The 22,096-nt window shown below is 47.9% G+C and overlaps 2 protein-coding genes across 5 annotated transcripts; both read right to left on the reverse strand.

Moving 5' to 3' along the window:
- Window positions 1-8,013: 8,013 nt before the first annotated feature.
- LOC114117771 (sialic acid-binding Ig-like lectin 14) lies at window positions 8,014-11,349 on the reverse strand. Its single transcript, XM_027977502.3, is given in 8 exon segments — window positions 8,014-8,428; window positions 8,699-8,834; window positions 8,938-9,195; window positions 9,968-10,015; window positions 10,251-10,468; window positions 10,470-10,518; window positions 10,714-11,100; window positions 11,198-11,349. Coding segments are annotated over 8 exon segments (1,170 nt in total). The 5' UTR covers window positions 11,256-11,349; the 3' UTR covers window positions 8,014-8,412.
- Window positions 11,350-17,394: 6,045 nt separating this feature from the next.
- On the reverse strand, window positions 17,395-21,486 carry LOC114117770 (sialic acid-binding Ig-like lectin 14). 4 transcript variants are annotated; one of them, XM_042231054.1, is made up of 7 exons: window positions 21,382-21,486; window positions 20,894-21,283; window positions 20,411-20,680; window positions 20,138-20,185; window positions 19,107-19,319; window positions 18,869-19,004; window positions 17,395-18,598 (listed from the first exon to the last, which is right to left on the reverse strand). In XM_042231054.1, exons 1-7 carry the CDS (start codon window positions 21,419-21,421, stop codon window positions 18,583-18,585), a joined length of 1,113 nt encoding a protein of 370 aa, XP_042086988.1. In that variant the 5' UTR covers window positions 21,422-21,486; the 3' UTR covers window positions 17,395-18,582. The 4 variants fall into 4 exon arrangements, with proteins under 4 accessions (XP_042086988.1, XP_042086986.1, XP_042086987.1 ...); XM_042231052.1 differs by having other exon boundaries at window positions 19,107-19,361; XM_042231053.1 differs by having other exon boundaries at window positions 20,138-20,209.
- Between the last annotated feature and the right edge of the window lie 610 nt (window positions 21,487-22,096).

Here is a 22,096-nt window from a genome sequence, read left to right on the forward strand (position 1 = left end):
GGACGAAAGGAAAATAGTCTGCAATATATGTCTTACCTTTTGGTTTTCAGCATTTTATGTTTTGTGATTGATTACGTATATTTCTCATTCAAAAGAAACTCAGATGTGATGTGCCTGTGATAGTGAGACTTTTAGGAAATATGTATTTGGCCTCCATCCACAGTTCCTGGCTCACAGATTCACGAGTTCTTGGAATTTACTGATTGATAAGAGATATGGCAGCTTCTTTGTTCATTTGCTCTTTGTTCTCAGTCCCTGAAAACACTTCAGGGCCGCACCGGAGACCTGGGGGTCACATTTTGTATTTGGGAGCCATGTCTGTATTGTATTCAGTGACACTGGTTTTTGTTTTTGTTTTTGCCTAAGGAGGGATCCAAACGCTTGAGTCAATGTCAGGCTCCACCGAACCCTGGACTGGCCCTGCCCAGGGTCCAGGTGAACAAGAGGAGAGGAGCTCTCGCCTTCATTCCTCACCTGTTGCGGGAACATTGCTGGACAAGCAGGCACTGGAGAAGGCCAGGAGCCACAGGGCTGTGCAGCACACCTTCACAGCGGCTGGTGTCCAGCAAATGTCAAGCTGGGACGGTCAGAGGACAGGAAACAAGCGGTGCTGGTGAGCACGTGGGGGAAGGGAAGCCCTGGGCCCTGCTGGCGGGAGTGTGAGTTGGTGCAGCCACTATGGGGAACGCTGCAGGTTCCTCTAAACTAAAAATAGAGCCTCAGGCACTTTCACTTTGGGGCCTTTCAAGAAAATGAAAGTGGCAATTTGAAAAGATACATGCACCCCATGTTCATGGAAGCGCTATGTACATTACTGTAGACATGGAAACAACTTCCATATCCAATGATGAGAGAATGAGTAAAGAGACTGCGGTGTGTGCATACTCGTGATCATTCTTCAGCTATAAAAGAGAAGGAAATCCTGCCTTTACAATACATGGATGGTACGCGAGGGCATTAGGGTAATGAAGTACATTAGACAGGGGAAGAAGAATACTGTATGATCTCACAGGTAGGTGAAACTGAAAAATAAACAAGCAACATAAAGTCATAGATAAAGAGAAATAACTGGTGGTCCTCACAGGTAGAGAGTGGAGTCTATGGCAAAATTGGCAAAAGTGGTCAGAAGGTACACATTTCCGGGAATAAAATAAATAAGTCATGGACATGTAATGTACTTCATGGTGACTATATTTAACATGTTTAGGGACACTAATACAGTTAACACAACTGTACTGTATATTTGAAAGTTGCCAAAAGATTAGATCTTAAAATTTCTCATCACAAAAAGGTCTATTTTTAGCCTTATCGATATAAATGTTAATTAGGCACATTTGGTGATCATTTTTCAATATGTACATATATTAAATCATTACATTGTACTCCTGAACCGGACACAATGTTATACCCGAATCTCAGAGAGAATATAATGTCTATGTATGTAAAAGATTTGAAAAACATCAAGCTGAGGGCTTAGATTAGAGTGGTCCAAAGCTAAGAGAGTGTTCCCTGCTTGACAGGCTCCACTGGTCTTTCAACACCTGCATAATCAATTACTTATGTTACATCTCCTCTGTGGAAATATACAATACATAGTGTGGCTTCTAGTGTGGCTACTGTCCCTGATTTACTGATTAAATCTCCAGAGATGAAAACAATGAACACTGGATGATTGCAAATGCCTTTGTGATAAAATTCACAGTGCATTGGAAATGAAAGAGAAACTCCCTAAAAAGATGAAGGGTGTCTTTAGGAAACATCATAGTTAATAGAGTAGGATAGGTTCCACCCTAGCAAGTCATTAAATATCGGTAAAAGGTGTAACAATTGAAAGGAAAAAAGACAGATTTATGTTCATAACAGTTCTGCATGTTGAAAAATCCAAAAGTTTATACAGATCCATTTAGAGGTTTAACAAGAGAGCACAATGACTTGAGACAAATTCCAATTTGAAAAATCCTTTGCAGACTTCCCTGTGGTCCAGTGATCAAGCATCTGCCTTCTAAGGCAAGGGATGGGAATTTGATCCCTGGTAAGGGAACCAAGGTCCCACAAGCCTTGCAACTCGGCCAAAAAAGATCAATTACTTTCTCATATCACAGTAATAGAAAACAGTATGAGAGCCATTGACAGTTGCATCAGAAATTAGGATATACCTGGAATCGATCTAACGTTTAGAAAGGTATACAACAAAAGGATATACAAACCTCAGTGGAGAAAATTATAAATCTGTCTTGAAGGACATTAAAGATACAAATAAATGGGAAAATACACCACATTCGGGATTTGAAAAAAGAATATAAATATCTATTTTACTCAAAATAATGTGCAGAATCCAAACGTATGTCACCACATCCCAAGTGGACATCTGTGGAACTCAGTAACCCCACTGGAAACTTTATAAGGAAGCAGACATTTCAAGGATGGCAAGGGTACCTTGAAAAGAACAACGTGTGAGGCCTGGCTCTGCAAGTTGTGAAGATACATTACAGCCTGCCTGCTTGCTTAGTCGCTCAGTCGTGTCTGACTCTTAGCCACCCCATGGACTGTAGCCCACAAGACTCCTCGGTCCATGGGAGTGTCCAGGCAAGAACACTGGGTTGGGTTGCCATTCTCTTCTCCAGGGTATATTACAGCTTAGTACAACAAAACTTTTGGACTGAAAGAGAGATAGACCAGTAGACCAGTGGAACAGAATAGGGGACATAGAAATAAACTCCAACCACAGGAAGCGTCATGTGTAATAGCAAAGGTGATAGAAAGAAGTGACAGAGATAGGTGTCACAATCACTCTGTGGGTGACAGGGGATCTGAAGCCAGTCAAATGAAACTGCACCCCTAGCTCATATGGGAACCAAAACCAAGTGCAGATGGGCTGAGACCTATTTAGAGAGACAAACAGCAGAGCTGCTGCAAGATACTGCGGCAGGTATCCCCATGAGCTGTGGTGGGGCAGGATTCCCGAACAGCACAGGAAGAACACCATCTCTAAGAGAGACGCGGAGATCCCGAGCTGTATTAAAATGAAGAACTCTTCATAACAGACACCCCTGGGAGTGCGGAATTGAAAGACATCAGGTAGAAGATGCTGATGATACAGATAACCATCAAAGTAACAGTAGCCAAAATAGGAGTTTCTAAAATGCCTAAGGTCAAAGAAATATACAGAAATGGGCCCAAATGAGCAGGATATTCATCGAGGACAATGTATAAGGAGACCGTCAAAGAATGGAAAGCTGCCCCACATCACTGCAGCCAGGACCCTGCACTAATAGGGTATGCCTATATGTGCTCCAAGTAGCCACCTATTAGTCTCTCAAAACCCCAACTGCTGGGAAAGTGTGGAGCAGTGGTTGTTGAAATGTAAGTTGGCCCACACACTGGAGAGGAAAGCAGCTTCATACGGCTAGCCGAGCTTGTTCTTACATGAGGACCCAACACTTCCCCTGCTTGGATGCATGTTCTAGAGCAGCCATGACTAGTGGTGGCCAGTCCCCACAAGTTTCACTTGAAGGGTTTAAAGACAGTTGTAAGGCTGGGTGTTGGGAGGGGCCACACGAAGTGCTGTTAGGTTAAACGACCCTGGGTTTCCAGATTTAGTACAAGAAAATGAATATAGATGATTTGGGGCCCAATTCCAATGCGTCTGTCAGTTCGACTACATCACGCACAACCAATTCTAAGACACCAGCAGTGCATCTCAGAATTCAACTCAGCTCAGTCCAACTCAATGTTGACACTGTCCGCCTGTAAATAGCATCACATCCTTCAGTCCTTCCAGACTGTCCCTCCAGTTTCAGATGCCTGTTTCACCTCCAGATTGTCACATGTACACCTGATCTGCTGGTTACACATGATTCAGTTCAGTTCAGTGACTCTGTCATGTCCAATTCTTTGAGATCCCATGGACTGCAGCACGCCAGTCCTCCCTGTCCACCACCAACTCCCAGAGTTTACTCAGACTCATGTCCATTGAGTCAGTGATGCCATCCAACCATCTCATCCTCTGTCGTCTCCTTCTCCTCCTGCCTTCAATCTTTCCCAGCATCAGAGGATTTTCCAATGAGTCGGTTCCTTGCATCAGATGGTCAGAGGTTTGGAGTTTCAGCTTCAGAGTCAGTGGTTTCAATGAATATTGAGGACTGATCTCTTTTAGGATGGACTGGCTGGATCTCCTTGCAGTCCAAGGACTCTAAAGAGTCTTCTCCAACACCACAATACAAAAGCATCAATTCTTCAGCAGTCAGCTTTCTTTATGGTCCAACTCTCACATCCATACGTGACTACTAGAAAAAAACATGGCTTTGACTAGACAGACCTTTATTGGCAAAATAATGTCTCTGATTTTAAATATGCTGTCTAGGCTGGTCATAACTTTCCTGCCAAGGATTAAGCATCTTTTAATTTCATGGCTGCAATCTCCATATCCAGTGAATTTGGAGACCCCCAAAATAAAGTCTGCCACTCTTTCACTGTTTCCCCATCTGTTTGCCATGAACTGATGGGACCGGATTACCATGATCTTAGTTTTCTGAATGCTGAGTTTTAAGCCAACTTTATCACTCTCCTCTTTCACTTTCATCAAGAGGCTCTTTAGTTCTTCACTTTCTGTGATATGCCAGATGCCATATGCATCTTCATATCTGAGGTTATTGATATTTGTCCCAACAATCTTGATTAAAACTTGTGCTTCATCCACTCCAGCATTTCTCATGATATACTCGGAATATAAGTTAAAAAAGTAGGGTACAATATGTAGCCTTGATGTACTCCTTTCCCGATTTGGAACAGTCTGTTATTCCATGTCCAGTTCTAACTGTTGCTTGCTGTTCTGCAGACAGATTTCTCAAGAGGCAGGTCAGGTGGTCTGCTATTCTCATCTCTTTCAGAATTTTCCAGAGTTTGTTGTGACCCACAACAAAAGTTGGATGTTTTTCAGGAATTCTCTTACTTTTTCGTTGATCCAACAAATGTTGGCAATTTGATCTCTGGTTCCTCTGCCTTTTCTAAATCCAGCTTGAACATCTGGAAGTTCACAGTTCATGTATTGCTCAAGCCTGGCTTGGAGGATTTTGAGTATTACTTTACTAGCGTGTGAGAAGAGTGCAATTGTGCCATAGTTTGAGCATTCTTTGGCATTGTCTTTCTTTGGGATTGGAATGAAAGCTGATCTTTTCCAGTCCTGTGGCCACTGCTGAGTTTCCCAACTTCGCTGGCATATTGAGTCCAGCACTTCAACAGCATCATCGTTCAAGACTTGAAATAGCTCAACTGGAATTCCATCACCTCCACTAGCTTTGTTCGTAGTGATGCTTCCTAAGGCCCACTTGACTTCCCATTCCAGGATGTCTGGCTCCAGGTGAGGGATCACACCATCGTGATTATCTGGGTCATGAAGATCTTTTTGTACAGTTCTTCTGTGTATTCTTGCCACCTCTTTAATATCTTCTGTTTCCATTAGGTCCATACCATTTCTGTCCTTTATTGTGCCCATTGTTGTATGAATAATTCCCTTGGTGCCTCTAATTTTCTTGAAGAGATCTCTAGTCTTCCACCATTTAATTGTTTTCCTCTATTTCTTTACAGTGATTACTGAGGAAGGCTTTCTTATTTCTCCTTGCTGTTCTTTAAGACTCTGCATTCAGATAGGTATATCCTTCCTTTTCTCCTTTGCCTGTCGCTTCTCTCTTTTCTCAGCTATTTGTAGCCCTCCTCAGACAGCCATTTTGCATTTCTTTTTCATGGGGATTGTCTTGATCATTGCCGCCTGTACAATGTCACGAACCACCTTAGTCCATAGTTCATCAGACACTCTGTCTATCAGATCCAATTCCTTAAATCTATTTGTCACTTCCACTGTATAATAGTGAGGGATTTGAGTTGGGTCATACCTGAATGGTCTAGTGGTTTTCCCCACTTTCTTCAACTTCAGTCTGAATTTGGCAATAAGGGGTTTATGATCTGAGCCACAGTCAGCTCCTGGTCTTGTTTTTGCTGACTGTTAGAGTTTCTCTCCACCTTTGGCTGCTAAGAATATCATCAGTCTGATTTCAGTGTTGACCATGTGGTGATGTCCACGTGTAGTCTTCTCTTCTACTGTTGGTACAGGGTGTTTGCTATGACCAGTGCTTTCTCTTGGCAAAACTCTATGAGCCTTTGCCCTGCTTCATTCTGTACTCCAATGACTAATTTGCCTGTTACTCCTAGTATTTCTTCACTTCCTACTTTTGCATTCTAGTCCCCTATAATTAAAAGGACATCTTTCTTGGGTGTTAGTTCTAGAAGGTCTAGTAGGTTTTCATAGACCCATTCAAATTCAGCTTCTTCAGCATTACTATGGGTAGCATCATAGACTTGGATTAATGTGATATTGAATGGTTTGCCTTGGAAATGAACAGAGATCATTCTGTCATTTTTGAGATGGCATCCAAGTATTGCACTCAGACACTTTTGTTGACTATGATGGCTACTCCATTTCTTCTAGGGGACTCTTGCCCACAATAGTAGATAATAATGGTCATCTGAGTTCAATTCGCCCATTCCAGTATATCTTAGTTTGCTGATTCCTAAAATGTCAATGTTCAGTCTTGCCATCTCCTATTGACCACTTCCAATTTACCTTGATTCACAGACCTAACATCCAGGTTCCTATGCAATATCATTCTTTACAGCACTGGACTGTACTTCCATCACCAGTCACATCCACAGCTGGGTGGTGTTTTTGCTTTGCCTCCGGCTCGTCATTCTTTCTGGTGTTATTTCTCCACTGATCTCCAGTAGCATATTGGGCACCTACTGACCTGGGGAGTTCATCTTTCAGTGTCCTATCTTTTGCCTTTTCATACTGTTCATGGGGCTCTCAAGGCAATACTGAAGGGTTTGCCATTCCCTTCTCCAGTGAACCACGTTTTGCCAGAACTCTCCACCATGACCCGGCTATCTTGGGTGGCCCTACATGGCACTGCTCATAGTTTCATTGAGTTAGACAAGGCTGTGGTTCATGTGATCGAATTCATTAGTTATCTCCCACTGAAATGTGAAACTAAGTTGTGTTATGATGCTGGGATGAAAATTCACTTGGCTAATCAAGAGAACTCTTTGAGGCTGCCTTCTAGAATTAAATAAATGCCGGCCTTATGGTGAAACACGTCCACACCCACCAGGAAAGAAGTGCTGTGCTGCTGTGATGTGCTTGTTCCCTCAGTCATGTCCCACGCTTTGTGACCCCAGGGACTGCAGCCCGCAAGGCTCTTCTGTCCATGGGGATTCTCCAGGCAAGAATACCGGAAGTCAGTTGCCATGCCCTTCTCCAGGGGACCTCCCCAACCCAGGGATCATACCCCGGTCTCCCCCATTACAGATGGATTCTTTACCAGCTGAGTCACCAGGGAAGCCCAAGAACACTGGAGTGGGTAGTCTATCCCTTCTCCAGGGGGACTTCCTGACCCAGGAGTTGAACCAGGTCTCCAGCATTGCAGGCAGATTCTTTATTGACTGTGTGGATCTCAACAAACTGTGGGAAAGTCCTCAAGAGATGAGAAGACCAGACTACCTTACCTGCCTCCTACAACCTGTTTGCAGGTCAAGAAGCAACAGTTAGAACCAGACATGGAACAAGAGACTGGTTCAAAATTGGGGAAGAGGTATGTCACAGCTGCATATTGTCACCTTGCTTTTTTAACTTATATGCACAGTACATCATGAGAAATGCTTGGCTGGACGAAGCACTAGCTGGAATCTCGATTGCCAGAACAAATATCAATAACCTCAGATATGCAAGTGACACCACCCTTATGGTCGAAAGTGAGAAGGAAACTAAACAGCCTCTACATGAAGGTGAACGAGGAGACCCCATATATGACCATGGGCTATAAACTCATCTAACTACTCAAAAGAACTCTCTGAGGCTACCTTCTCAAACTAAACATACGCCAAATGTATGATGAAGCAGTTCCACACCCACCAGGAGAAAAGTGCTAGGCCTCCTAATTCATCACGCCATTCACATCAACGTTACTGTGAAAGAGACAAAATTTGCAAACAAAGGCAATGTCATCGTATTTTAGAGTCCATACATAACTGGAGGAATAGCCATATGTAAAATACTATTTTCAAGAGAAAAACCAAGCAGAACCAACAATGAGTTATTGATACATGTAAAATCATGAGTAATCTAATACTAAGCAAGTTACGTCAGAAGGTCTCCTTTCAATGGTATTGACTCTTCCTACTGTCTCCCAGTCTTCTCTACAAATGAAGGCTCGTGGATGCAAACGACACAGGGTTGGAGGCGAGAATTTCCCGGGAGAAGCTCGCAGTGATGTCCCCACATCTGTCCTCTGGGCTCTGCATCCTCAGGTGAATCTCCTCATGACAGAGAGCAGGCTTGGCCACACCCCTCAGCCCAGCTGCCTACTGGCCGCCACACCTGCAGAGCCAACACGATCTCAGGTCAGAGAGGCAGACCCATTTCATTCATTCTGGGCTCTGCCTCAAGGCATGTGCGATCTTAGTTCCCCAACCTGGGATCGAACCCTTGCCCCTTGCAGTGGAAACTCGCAGGCTCAACCACTGGACCGACACGGAAGTCCCTGGAGAGTCACACAGTTTAGCTGCAGGCAGGACAGGACCGCCAAGCCCCACAGGCAACTCCAGAGCCATTCTCTGGACTTCCCCGCAGGGAGACAGCTGTGCTTACTTGGTGTAGTAGGTCCAGGTGAGGCCATAGGTGAGGAGGAAGCCAGCCCCCATGAGGGCCCCTCTGATCAGGGTGAGGACCAGAGGCCAGGAGCCCTGCTGCTCCTCAGCCTCAGAGCTGCAGGGAGGGGGGCCTTCTGGGGAAGGGAGAGGGGGTGAAGCTCAGTCCCCAGACCCAGCCCTCCCAAAGGCACACACCTGCCCAGGCTGCCCGCCCCGAGCACCTGTCCTGCAACTCACTCTGCACAGAGAGGCTGAAGGAAACTTGCTGGGAACCCAGACGGTTCTGAGCTCGGCAGGTGACTTCTCCTCCATCTCCAGCCACTACTTGTGGTATTTCCAAGACCCCGGTGCTGGAGATGGGGGTAGACTCCAGGGCTGGGAATTCCCAGAACCAGCTCAGCTGTGCAGGGGGGTTGCTGTCAGCAACACACAGCAGCTGCAGTGCCTGGCCCTCTGAGATGAGAACAGATGAGGCGTTCTGCAGAATCTTGAGGGCTTTGGGGGAAAGCACAGTGGGAGAGCTGGGGGAGGCTGAGGTCTCCTCCTCCCTCCTTCCAGGATCTCCTGGCCTCACTCTCTTCTCCCCCAGCCTGCCAGGTGGGTTCTGTGTGGTCCCAGGGCTGGACCTTCCCACCCTAAGCAGGCTGAGCCAACGTGTCTGGGCCTGGTATCTTCAGGGGAGGCTTGGTGTCTCAATGGGACAGGCCTGGGCTATTTGGTGGAAAGAAAACCCAGAGCCTCTAGGCTTGAGAAGTTGATTCAGTGAAGGCAGCAGGAGATGGGACTAAGGAGGCTTTTGTGGAAGAAAGCCATATAATAGACCCATGGTGAAGAGAAATGGGCTTTGAACAGAGTGTGTGAGTGTGTAAATGTATGCAGTGTATGTGTGTGCCTGTGGGTATGTGTGCATGAGTGCACGTGTATATGTCCATGAGTGTATGTGTGCATGGTGGGTGCCTGTGCTGTGGGTATAACTCTGTGTATATGTGTACATGTGTGATGTGATGCGTGTGTGCCTGTGTGTGTGGGCGTTTCTATTCGTGTCTCAGTGAATGTTCATGTGTGTGTATTCTGTGTGTGTGCCTGTGTGTGTGAGTCTATGTGTATTGCATGTGTGTGTGGTCTAGTGCATGGGAGGTGGGGTGGGGTGGGGATTTTCTCCTTGCTCTTCCCATATCTGATCACATGCAAGCCCACTCCCCTGCCACCCCTTGGAGGCGGTCCCAGGAGCAGGACCCAGCCCTGGAGAGGAGAGGTCCTGCCCTACCTGTGTTGTTTCTGAAGGAGAGGCTGATGCGGAGGTTCCTCGGGGCATCTGGGGCAGAAAGACATGGGCTTGCCCAGAGGGAGGAGTGGGATGGAAACTGACCAGCACCCCAGGAGGGAAACCAGGAAGTGTTAGGGGGGAGGCTGTCCTTCACGGCCACTCCCCACCTCAGCTCCCAGGGCACAGACCCATAGAAGAGTGGGCTGGCCTTCTCTCTACACACTCACACACACACACACACACCCCACCACCCTCAGGGGCCCCGACACCCCTCCACACTCACAGGAGACGTTGAGCTGGAAGGTTCTCTCCAGGGTCACCTGGGCTCCCTGGAGTGTCACAAGACAGGTGAGGTTGGTGCCGTGGTCCTGGGGCCTCGGGGTGAGGGTGAGCTCCGAGGAGTGGAAGGTGTCTGGGTTCATGGCATCAAGGGCATCTCCCGCCCAGGAGAACAGGAGAATCAGTGGCCCATCACAGACCAGCGACAGGCTGCAGGTCAGAGGTGCGGTGGCCAGACTCCAGAGGATCCAGGAACTGGATGTCGGGTTTCTCTGGAGGAAAGGAGATGAGGAGACAGAGGGTGATGCCTGGACGCAGGGGAGTGGGGATGCAGAGGCTGAGGGTCACAACTCATTCCCAGTTCTGGGTCTCTCCTGAACCCTCAAACCCCAAGACCTGGAGCAGGGAGGGCTCCTATACCCTGCTCCCGTTCTAATAGAGGAGTCTCCCTGGGCCCCCTGTCACACCTGTCACCTGCAAATTCAGCTGCCTCTCTCTGTAATTGTATTTCAGAGATCCTCTCTCCACTCGCAAGTAGTAGACTCCTGAGTCGCTCAGCCTGGCCTCTTTGATGCTCAGGGAGCAGTCGTTGTCCCTGGGGTCGCCGAGGAGGCGGAATCGGCCCTGGGTCTCTGACTTCACTCGTTTCTTTCGGTCGTTTGTGGCCACAGCATCATTGTAATGACGGTCTCCTTCCCGGAACCAGTAGATGAAGGGTTCGTCAGAGGAATGCCAGGAATTTCCCGAACTCCAGGGATAGGAGAAGGAGCAGGGCACGTGGACGTCCATGCACGCCTGCACCACCACTGATTCCTGCACTCGGAGCTCGTACCCTGGAAGATCCTGCAGGGACCCTGGGGGACACAGAGGCTCAGCGGCAGCTCCAGCCCCTCCCCACGTGTGCCCCCTCCCCCAGCAGTAAGCCCCGTCCCCCTCCCCTCCCCCACTCACCCCCCCACAGCAGGGGCAGCAGCGGCAGCAGGGGGAGCAGCCGCAGCAGGGGCACCATGTCGGCATCCGCCAGCACAGAGCCGGTTCAGGTCCCTCTGCGGGGGAGGGAAGCGCGCCGAATGTAGGAGGGAACGAGGAAGCCCCAACAGGAAGCCAGAGGGTGAGGGAGACAGAGCCTTGGACAAGCACAGAAGGGGAACTTGGATGCCCCATGCCGTGGAGGAGGGGCGGCCCTGAGGAGGCTGAAGGTCCCTCCCCTCCACCCCACACCCCACGCCGCAGCGGGAGGTCCTGAGCACCACCCCCAGAGGCCAAGAGGCTTTACCGCACGTGGCTCTGACATGACCACCGGTCCAGTGATGCTCAGGTCCACGGTGAGAACGCCCAGCGGCCGGCACCAGAAAAGAGAAAGGGGCTCCAGCCCTGGTCATCGGGTGGGACCAACCCTGCAACACAGAAACACTGGACTTTCCGGAAAAGAACATTGAAAGATTTCTCAAAACCATTCAGACTTGGGCAGGAAGACTCACACACGGTGGAGGGTGGAACGCAGGAAGGAAAGCTGAGCGTGTAAAGCTCCTTTGCCCAAAAAGGTTTTCAGAACAGGGCACACGGGCTGTGCATCTTCATGGATCTGAGGGTCTGTGGGAACTGCTGATGGGGACACAGGCCCACGCAAAGTGGGGTGATAATGGCAGAACTTTGCTCCATTCAGCTGGGACCCCAAAGTCCAGACCTCACACAGAAACACAGTTCACTCTGGATGGCCTTCTTTTCAAAGCCACAGGAAGGCTTAAGTCATGTGTGGAAGAAACCTGTGGACTTGCTGCCCCTTCTGGAAAAAATTCTTTAAGTTTCACAAGTTTGACTATGATTATAAACGTTTTAGACACTTTCAGGAAGAAGCCATGGGAGTGATGGAAAGTTTCTTTTATAGTTAGATAGAAATATTAATATATTTTTTACTTTTTTAAACTACAGAAACGAAAAGAAATGTCCGTCAATCAATTGTGCCAGTGGAAATACTGCATCTTCTTTCTACTCTATTTTCGACATAATATACTTAATTTTATTTCCTCGTATAATGGGCTTCCCTGCTATCTCCGATGGTAAAGAATCTGCCCTCAGTGTGAAGACCAAGGTTCGATTCCTGGGTCAGGAAGATCCCCTGGAGAAGGGAATGGCAACCCACTCCAATATCCTTGCTTGGAGAATTACACGGACAGAGGGCCCTTGCAGGCTACAGCCCATGGGATCGCAAAGAGTCAGACACGGCTAACTAACACCTTATTAGTAGAATATTCATATTCATTAATATACATGATTATTCTCCTAAAACGAGGCAATCAAAGAGAATCAGGCCCAAAGTATGGGGAACAGGTGTTATGCAGGTGTGATAGGTGTGTCTGACTTCGGAGAAAAATGCTATGGTGGCCCAGTGCTTAGCACTCTGCACTCTCACTGCCTCTGGCCCAGCTTCAATCCCTGGTCTGGGAACTAAGACCCTACAAGCCCTAGGTCATGTTTGTAAAAGAAAAGGACGAAAGAAAAATAGTCTGCAATATATGTCTTATCTTTTGGTTTTCAGCATTTTATGTTTTGTGATTGATTACATAGATTTCTCATTCAAAAGAAACTCAGATGTGATGTGCCTGTGATATTGAGACTTTTAGGAAATATATATTTGGCCTCCATCCACAGTTCCTGGCTCACAGATTCATGAGTTCTTGGAATTTACTGATCGATAAGAGATGTGGCAGCTTCTTTGTTCATTTGTTCTTTGTTCTCAGTCCCTGAAAACACTTCAGGGCCGCACCAGAGACCTGGGGGTCACATTTTGTGTTTGGGAGCCATGTCTGTATTGTATTCAGTGACACTGTTTTTTGGGTTTTTTTTGTTTTTTTTTTTCCTAAGGAGGGATCCGAACCCTTGAGTCAATGTCAGGCTCCACAGAACCCTGGACTGGCCCTGCCCAGGGTCCAGGTGAACAAGAGGAGACGAGCTCTCGCCTTCATTCCTCACCTGTTGCAGGAACATTGCTGGACAAGCAGGCACTGGAGAAGGCCAGGAGCCACAGGGCTGTGCAGCACACCTTCACAGCGGCTGGTGTCCAGCAAATGTCAATCTGGGACGGTCAGAGGACAAGAAACAAGCAGTGTTGGTGAGCACGTGGAGCAAAGGGAACCCTTGGGCACTGCTGGTGGGAATGTGAATTGGTGCAGCCACTATGGGGAACACTGCAGGTTCCTCAAAACTAAAAATAGAACCTCAAGCACTTTCGCTTTGGGGCCTTTCAAGAAAATGAAAATGGCAATTTGAAAAGATATATTCACTCCATGTTCATGGAAGCGCTATGTACATTATTGAAGACATGGAAACAACTTCCATATCCAATGATGAGAGAATGAGTAAAGAGACTGCGGTGTGTGCATACTCGTGATCATTCTTCAGCTATAAAAGAGGAGGAAATCCTGCCTTTACAATACATGGATGGTACACGAGGGCATTAGGGTAATGAAGTACATTAGACAGGGGAAGAAGAATACTGTATGATCTCACAGGTAGGTGAAACTGAAAAATAAACAAGCAACATAAAGTCATAGATAAAGAGAAATAACTGGTGGTCCTCAGAGGTAGAGAGTGGAGTCTATGGCAAAACTGGCAAAAGTGGTCAGAAGGTACACATTTCCGGGAATAAAATAAATAAGTCATGGACATGTAATGTACACCATGGTGATTATATTTAAAATGTTTAGGGACACTAATACAGTTGACACTACTGTACTGTATATTTGAAAGTTGCTAAAAGATTAGATCTTAAAATTTCTCATCACACAAAAAAATTTTAGCCTTATCGATATAAATGTTAATTAAGCATATTTGGTGATCATTTTGCAATATGTATGTAATATAAAATCATTATATTATACACGTGAAACTAATACAATGTTATACCTGTATCTCAAAGAGAATATGTATCTATGTATGTAAAAGATTTGAAAAATGTCAAGCTGGGAGCTTAGATTAGAGTGGTCCAAAGCTAAGAGAGTGTTCCCTGGTTGACAGGCTCCACTGGCCTTTCAACACCTGCATAATCAATTACTTATGTTACATTTCCTCTGTGGCAATATACGCTATGTAGTGTGGCTTCTAGTGTGGCTACTGTCCCCAGTTTACTGATTAAATCTCCAGAGATTAAAAAAATGAGCACTGGATGATTGCAAATGCCTGTGTGATAAAATTCACAGTGCATTGGAAATAAAAGAGAAATTCCCTAAAAAGATGAAGGGTGTCTTTAGAAAACATCACACTTAATAAAGTAGTATAGGTTCCACCCTAGCAAGTCAATAAATATTGGTAAAAGGTGTAACAGTTGAAAGGAAAAAGAAAGAGATTTCTCTTCATATAAGTTTGTGTTTGTAGAAAAATCGAAAAGTTTATACAGATCCATTTAGAGGTTTAACAAGAGAGCATGATGACTTGAGACATATTCCAATTTTAAAAATCATTGCAGACCTCCTGTGGTCCAGTGATCAAGCACCCACCTTCCAAAGCAGGAGATGGGGATTTGACCCCTCGCAGGGAACTAAGATTCCCACATGCCTTGCAACTCGGTCAAAACAGATCAATCACATTCCCATAGCACAGTAATATAAAACTGTATGAGAACCATTGACAAATGCATCAAAAATTAGGATATACCTGGAATCTATCTAACATTTAGAAAGGTATACAACAAAAGGATATACAAAATCTCAATGGAGAAAATTATAAATCTGTCTTGAAGGATATTAAAGACATACATAAATGGAAAAATACACCACATTAAGGGTTTGAAAAAACAGAGTATAAATGTCCATTCTACTCAAAATAATGTGCAGAATCCAAACATATGTCACTACATCTCAAGTGGACATCTGTGGAACTCAGTAACTCCACTGTAAACTTTATAAGGAAGCAGACATTTCAAGGATGGCAAGGGTACCTTGCAAAAGAACAATGTGTGAGGCCTGGCTCTGCAAGTTGTGAAGATACATTACAGCCTGCCTGCTTGCTTAGTCGCTCAGTCGTGTCTGACTCTTTGCCACCCCATAGACCGTAGCCCACAAGACTCCTCAGTCCATGGGAGTGTCCAGGCAAGAATACTGGGTTGGGTTGCCATTCTCTTCTCCAGGGTATATTACAGCATAGTACAACAAAACTTTTGGACTGAAAGAGGGATAGTCCAGTAGACTAGTGGAACAGAATAGGGAACCTAGAAATAAACCCCAACCACGGGAAGTATCATGTGTAATAGCAAAGGTGAGAGAAAGAAATGACGAAGAGATAAATGTTTCAATCACTCTGTGGGCGACAGGGGATCTGAAGCCAGTCAAGTGAAGCTGCACCCAGAGCTCATATGGGAACCAAAATCAAGTGCAGCTGGGCTGAGACCGATATAGAGAGACAAACAGTAAAGCTGCGGCAAGATACTGCGGCAGGTATCCCCACGAGCTGTGGTGGGGCAGGATTCCCGAACAGCACAGGAAGAACACCATCTCTAAGAGAGACGCTGAAATCCCGAGCTGGATTAAAATGAAGAACTCTTCATAACAGACATCCCTGGGAGTGCGGAATTGAAAGACATCAGGTGGGAGAAGATACAGATGACACAGATAACCATCAAAGTAACAGTAGCTAAAATATGAGTTTCTAAAATGCCTAAGGTCAAAGAAATATACAGAAATGGGCCCCAATGAGCAAGAATTTCATCGAGGACAATGTATAAGGGGACCGTCAAGGACTGGAAACCTGCCCCACATCACTGCAGCCAGGAACCTGCACGTTAAGACACTAATAGGGTATGACTACACGTGCTCCAAGTAGCCAGCTATTACAGTCTCTCAAAACCCCAACTGCTGGGAAAGTGTGGAGCAATGGTTGTTGAAATGTAAGTTGGCCCACACATTGGAGAGGAAAACAGCTTCATACAGCAAGCTGAGCAGGTTCTTAATGAGGACCAAACATTTCCACTGCTTGGATGCATGCTCTAGAGCAGCCATGACGAATGGTGGCCAGTCCCCACATGTGGCAATTAAAGGGTTTAAAGACAGTTGTAAGGCTGGGTGTTGGGAGGGGACACACGAAGTGCTGTAAGGTTAAATGACACTGGGTTTCCAGATTTAGTACAAGAAAATGAATGTAGATGATTCTGGGCCCAATTCCAATGTGTCTGTCAGTTTGACCACACACCCACAAGCAATTCTGAGGCACCAGCAGTGCATCTCAGAATTCAACTCAGCTCAATCCAACTCAATGTTGACACTGTCCACCTGTAAATAGCATCACATCCTACAAGACTTCAGTCCTTCCAGACTGCACCTCCAGTTTCAGATGCCTGTTTCACATCCAGGTTGTCACATATACACCTGATCTGCTGGTTACACATGATTCAGTTCAGTTCAGTCACTCTGTCATGTCCAATTCTTTGAGATCCCATGGACTGCTGCATGCCAGTCCTCCCTGTCCATCACCAACTCCCGGAGTTTACTCAGACTCATGTCCATCGAGTTGGTCATGCCATCCAACCATCTCATCCTCTGTCGTCCCCTTTTCCTCCCACCTTCAATCTTTTCCAGCATCAGTGGCTTTCCCAGTGAGTCAGTTCCTTGCATCCGATGGTTAAAGTATTGGGGTTTCAGCTTCAGCATCCGTGCTTTTAGGATGGACTGGCTGGATCTCCTTGCAGTCCAAGGACTCTCAAGAGTCTTCTCTAACACCACAATACAAAAGCATCAATTCTTCAGCAGTCAGCTTTCTTTATGCTCCAACTCTCACATCCATACGTGACTACTGGAAAAAACATGGCTTTGACTAGACAGACCTTTATCGGCAAAGTAATGTCTCTGCTTTTAAATATGCTGTCTAGGCTGGTCATAACTTTCCTGCCAACGAGTAAGCGTCTTTTAATTTCATGGCTGCAATCGTTTGCACCCCGGAAGCCTGGACTTCACGAGAAGGGCATTCAGGACCCCTCACACTGCATGACCTTGTTTTCAAAGCCACGTGAAAGCTCAAGCCATGTGTGGAAATAACCTGTGACCTTGATGCTCTTTAGAATTGGTATTTCATAAGGTTTCCCAAATTTGACAGGGCCTCTAAACATTTTACACCCTCCTATTAACCAGTTCTGGAAACCAAAACAAAAAACAAAAAAAAACTTTCTTTAATATTTATTTAGAAATACTCTGTTTACATTTGTTAGTTTCTTAAAGGGTAAAAATCCTAAAATTTTTTCAGAGGGAGGAATGGTAAATTGGGAGGTTGGGATTGACAAATACACACGGCTGCTGCTGCTGCTCAGTCACTTCAGTCGTGTCTGACTCTGTGTGACCCCATGGATGGCAGCCCACCAGGCTCCCCTGCTGTATCTAAAATAGATAACCAACAAGGACCAGCTGTCTACCCCAGGGAAGTATACTAACAATCTTGTAAAAAAGTATAATGGGAAAGAATCTGAGGAGACTATACGTATATAACTGAATCACCTTGCTGTACTGTGAAACAAATACAGCATTATAAATCAGTTATATTTTGATTTTTAAAAAGTCACATCCAGACTAAAGAACTCAATTAACAAGAAAAAGACTGCCCAATTTTTAGTTTTCAATGGGCAAAGATCCAAACAGGAATTTCCCTAAAGAAGATATTCAGATGGCTCAACATCATTGCACGTGAGGGAAATAAACTAAAAAGGCAAGGAGATACTGCCACAGTGGAGTGCAGTGTTGAAAACGGACCATGTAGGTAGTACAAGTGCTGCTGAGGGTGTAGGAAGCTCAGAACCCTCATATATGACCATGGGATATAAACTCATCTAACTACTCAAAAGAACTCTCTGAGGCTACCTTCTCGAACTAAACATACGCCAAATGTATGATGAAGCAGTTCCACGCCCACCAGGAGAAAAGTGCTAGGCCTCCTAATTCTCACCATTCACATCAACGTTACTTTGAAAGAGACAAAATTTGCAAGCAAAGGCAATGTCATCTTATTTTAGAGTCCATACATAACTGGAGGAATAGTCATATGTAAAATACTATTTTCAAGACAAAAACCAAGCACAACCAACAATGAATTATTGATACATGTGAAAACATGAGTAATCTCATACTAAGCGAGTTAAGTCAGAAGGTCTCCTTTCAATGGTATTGACTCTTCCTACTGTCTCGCAGTCATCTCTACAAATGAAGGCTCGTGGATGCAAACGACACAGGCTTGGAGGCGAGAGTTTCCAGGGAGAAGCTCCCAGTGATGTCCCCACATCTGTCCTCTGGGCTCTGCATCCTCAGGTGAATCTCCTCATGACAGAGAGCAGGCTCGGCCACACCCCTCAGCCCAGCTCCCTAGTGGCCGCCACACCTGCAGAGCCAACACGGTCTCAGGTCAGAGAGGCAGACCCATTTCATTCATTCTGGGCTCTGCCTCAAGGCATGTGTGAACTTAGTTCCCCAACCCGGGATCGAACCCCTGCCCCTTGCAGTGGAAACTCGCAGGCTCAACCACTGGACCGACATGGAAGTCCCTGGAGAGTCACACAGTTTAGCTGCAGGCAGGACAGGACAGCCAAGCCCCACAGGCAACTCCAGAGCCATTCTCTGGACTTCCCCACAGGGGGCCACCTGTGCTCACCTGGTGTAGTAGGTCCAGGTGAGGCCATAGGTGAGGAGGAAGCCAGCCCCCATGAGGGCCCCTCTGATCAGGGTGAGGACCAGAGGCCAGGAGCCCTGCTGCTCCTCAGTCTCACAGCTGCAGGGAGGGGGGCCTTCTGGGGAAGGGAGAGGGGGTGAAGCTCAGTCCCCAGACCCAGCCCTCCCAAAGGCACACACCTCCCAGGCTGCCCACCCCCAGCACCTGTCCTGCAACTCACTCTGCACAGAGAGGCTGAAGAAAATTTGCTGGGAGCCCAGAGGGTTCTGCCCTTGGCAGGTGACTTCTCCATCTCCAGCCGCTACTTGTGGTATTTCCAAGACCCCGGTGCTGGAGATGGGGGTAGACTCCAGGGCTGGGGATCCCCAGAACCAGCTCAGCTGTGCAGGGGGGTTGCTGTCAGCAACACACAGCAGCTGCAGTGCCTGGCCCTCTGAGATGAGAACAGATGAGGCGTTCTGCAGAATCTTGAGGGCTTTGGGGGAAAGCACAGTGGGAGAGCTGGGGGAGGCTGAGGTCTCCTCCTCCCTCCTTCCCAGAATCTCCTGGCCTTACTCTCTCCTCCCCCAGCTGGCCAGCTGGGTTCCCTGTGGTCCCAGGGCTGGACCTTTCCACCCTAAGCAGGCTGAGCCAACGTGTCTGGGCCTCGTATCTTCAGGGGAGGCTTGGTGTCTCAGTGGGACAGGCCTGGGCTGTTTGATGGAAAGAAAACCCAGAGCCTCAAGGCTTGAGAAGTTGATTCAGTGAAGGCAGCAGGAGATGGGACTGAGGAGGCTTTTGTGGAAGAAAGCCATATAATAGAACATGGTGAAGGAAATGGGCTTTGAACAGGGTGAGTGAGTGTGTAAATGTGTGGGGTGTATGTGTGTATATGTGTGGCCTGTGTGTATATGTGCATGAGTGCACGTGTATATGTCCATGAGTGTATGTGTGCATGGTGGGTGCCTGTGCTGTGGGTATAACTCTGTGTATATGTGTACATGTGTGATGTGATGTGTGTGTGCCTGTGTGTATGGGCGTTTCTGTGCGTGTCTCAGTGAATGTTCATGTGTGTGTATTCTGTGTGTGTGCCTGTGTGTGTGAGTCTCTGTGTATTGCATGTGTGTGTGGTCTAGTGCATGGGAGGTGGGCCGGGTGGTGATTTTCTCCTTGCTCTTCCCATATCTGATCACCCTCAAGCCCATCCCTCCACTCCTTGGTGGCGGTCCCAGGAGCAGGACCCAGACCTGGAGAGGAGAGGTCCTGTCCTACCTGTGCTGTTTCTGAAGGAGAGGCTGATGCGGAGGTTCCTTGGAGCATCTGGGGCAGAAAGACATGGGCTTGCTGCAGAGGGAGGAGTGGGGTGGAAACTGACCAGCACCACAGGAGGGAACCAGGAAGGGGGGGCTGTCCTTCACGGCCACTCCCCACCTCAGCTCCCAGGGCGCAGACCCATAGAAGAGTGGGCTGGCCTTCTCTCTACACACTCACACACACACACACACCCCACCGCCCTCAGGGACCCCACCACCCCTCCACGCTCACAGGAGACGTTGAGCTGGACGGTTCTCTCCAGGGTCACCTGCGCTCCCTGGAGTGTCACCCGACAGGTGAGGTTGGTGCCATGGTCCTGGGGCCTCGGGGTGAGGGTTAGCGCCGAGGAGTGGAGGGTGTCTGGGTTCATGGCATCAAGGGTGTCCCCCACCCAGGAGAACAGGAGATAGTGTGGCCCATCACAGACCAGCGACAGGCTGCAGGTCAGAGGTGTGCGGCGGCCGGACTCCAGAGGCTCCAGGAACTGGATGTCGGGTTTCTCTGGAGAAAGGGAGATGAGGAGACAGAAGGAGATGCCTGGACGCAGGGCTGTGGGGACCCAGAGAGTCAGGGTCACAACTCATTCCCAGTTCTGAGTTTCTCCTGAACTCTCAAACCCCAAGACCTGGAGCAGGGAGGGCTCCTATACCCTGCTCCCCTTCTAATAGCGGAGTCTCCCTGGGCCAGGGTCCTCTCCTGGGGCCCCTGTCACACCTGTCACCTGCAAATTCAGCTTCTTCGCTCTGTAATTGTACTTCAAATTACGTCCTCTCTCCACTCGCAAGTAGTAGATTCCTGAGTCGCTCAGCCTGGCCTCTTGGATGCTCAGGGAGCAGTTGTTGTTGCTGGGGTCCCCAAGGAGGCGGAATCGGCCCCGGGTCTCTGACTTCACTTGTTTTGTTCGGTCGTTTGTGGCCACAGCATCATCGGATTGGCGGTCTCCTTCCCGGAACCAGTAGATGAAGGGTTCGGCAGAGGAATACGGGGGATATCTCGGAGGCCAGGGATAGGAGAAGGAGCAGGGCACTCGGACGTCCATGCACGCCTGCACCACCACTGATTCCTGCACTCGGAGCTCGTACCCTGGAAACTCCTGCAGGGCCCCTGGGGGACACAGAGGCTCAACTGCAGCTCCAGCCCCTCCCCACGCTTGACCCCTTCCTCCAGCCGGGAGCCCTGTTCCCCACCCCTCCCCCACTCACCCCCGCACAGCAGGGGCAGCAGCAGCAGCAAGGGCACCATGTCGGCATCCGCCAGCACAGAGCCAGTTCAGGTCCCTCTGCGGGGGAGGGAAGCGCCCCAAATGTGGGGAGGGAACGAGGAAGCCCCAACAGGAAGCCAGAGGGTGACGGAGACAGAGCTTTGGCCAAGCACAGAAGGGGAACTTGGACGCCCCAGGCCATGGAGGAGGGGCGGCCCTGAGGAGGCAGAAGGTCCCACCCCTCTACCCCACACCCCATGCCGCAGCCGGAGGTCCTGAGGCCCCCAGAGGCCGAGAGGCTTCACCGCACGTGGCTCTGACATGACTACCCGTCCAGTGATGCTCAGGTCCATGGTGGGATCCCCCAGCGGCCCGCACAACCAGAAAAGAGAAACGGGCTCCAGCCCTGGTCATCGGGTGGGATAACCCTGCAACAGAGAAACACTGGACTTTCCGGAAAAGAACACTGAAAGATTTCTCAAAACCATTCAGACTTGGGCAGGAAGACTCACACACGGTGTAGGGTGGAACGCAGGAAGGAAAGCTGAGCATGAAAACCTCCTTTGCCCAGAAGGGTTTCCAGAACAGGGCACACGGGCTGTGCGTCTTCATGGATCTGAGGGTCTGTGCGACCAGCCGACCCGGACACAGACCCACGCAAAGTGGGGTGGTAAAGGAAGAACTTTGTCCCATTCTGCTGAGACCCCAAAGTCCAG

Source organism: Ovis aries, chromosome 14, assembly GCF_016772045.2.
Source record: "Ovis aries strain OAR_USU_Benz2616 breed Rambouillet chromosome 14, ARS-UI_Ramb_v3.0, whole genome shotgun sequence".
In the NCBI taxonomy this organism is placed as follows: domain Eukaryota; kingdom Metazoa; phylum Chordata; class Mammalia; order Artiodactyla; family Bovidae; genus Ovis; species Ovis aries.

Excerpts from the sequence above, each read along its gene's own strand:
- LOC114117770 (XM_027977499.2), bottom strand. The coding sequence starts at position 21,421 with ATGGTGCCCTTGCTGCTGCTGCTGCCCCTGCTGTGCGGGG. Across the intron at positions 20,681-20,893 it reads GCTGAATTTGCAGGTGACAG|AGAAACCCGACATCCAGTTC; the intron begins GTGTGACAGGGG and ends CCCTTTCTCCAG. Across the intron at positions 19,362-20,137 it reads CTCCTTCAGAAACAGCACAG|CCCTCAAGATTCTGCAGAAC; the intron begins GTAGGACAGGAC and ends TTTCCCCCAAAG.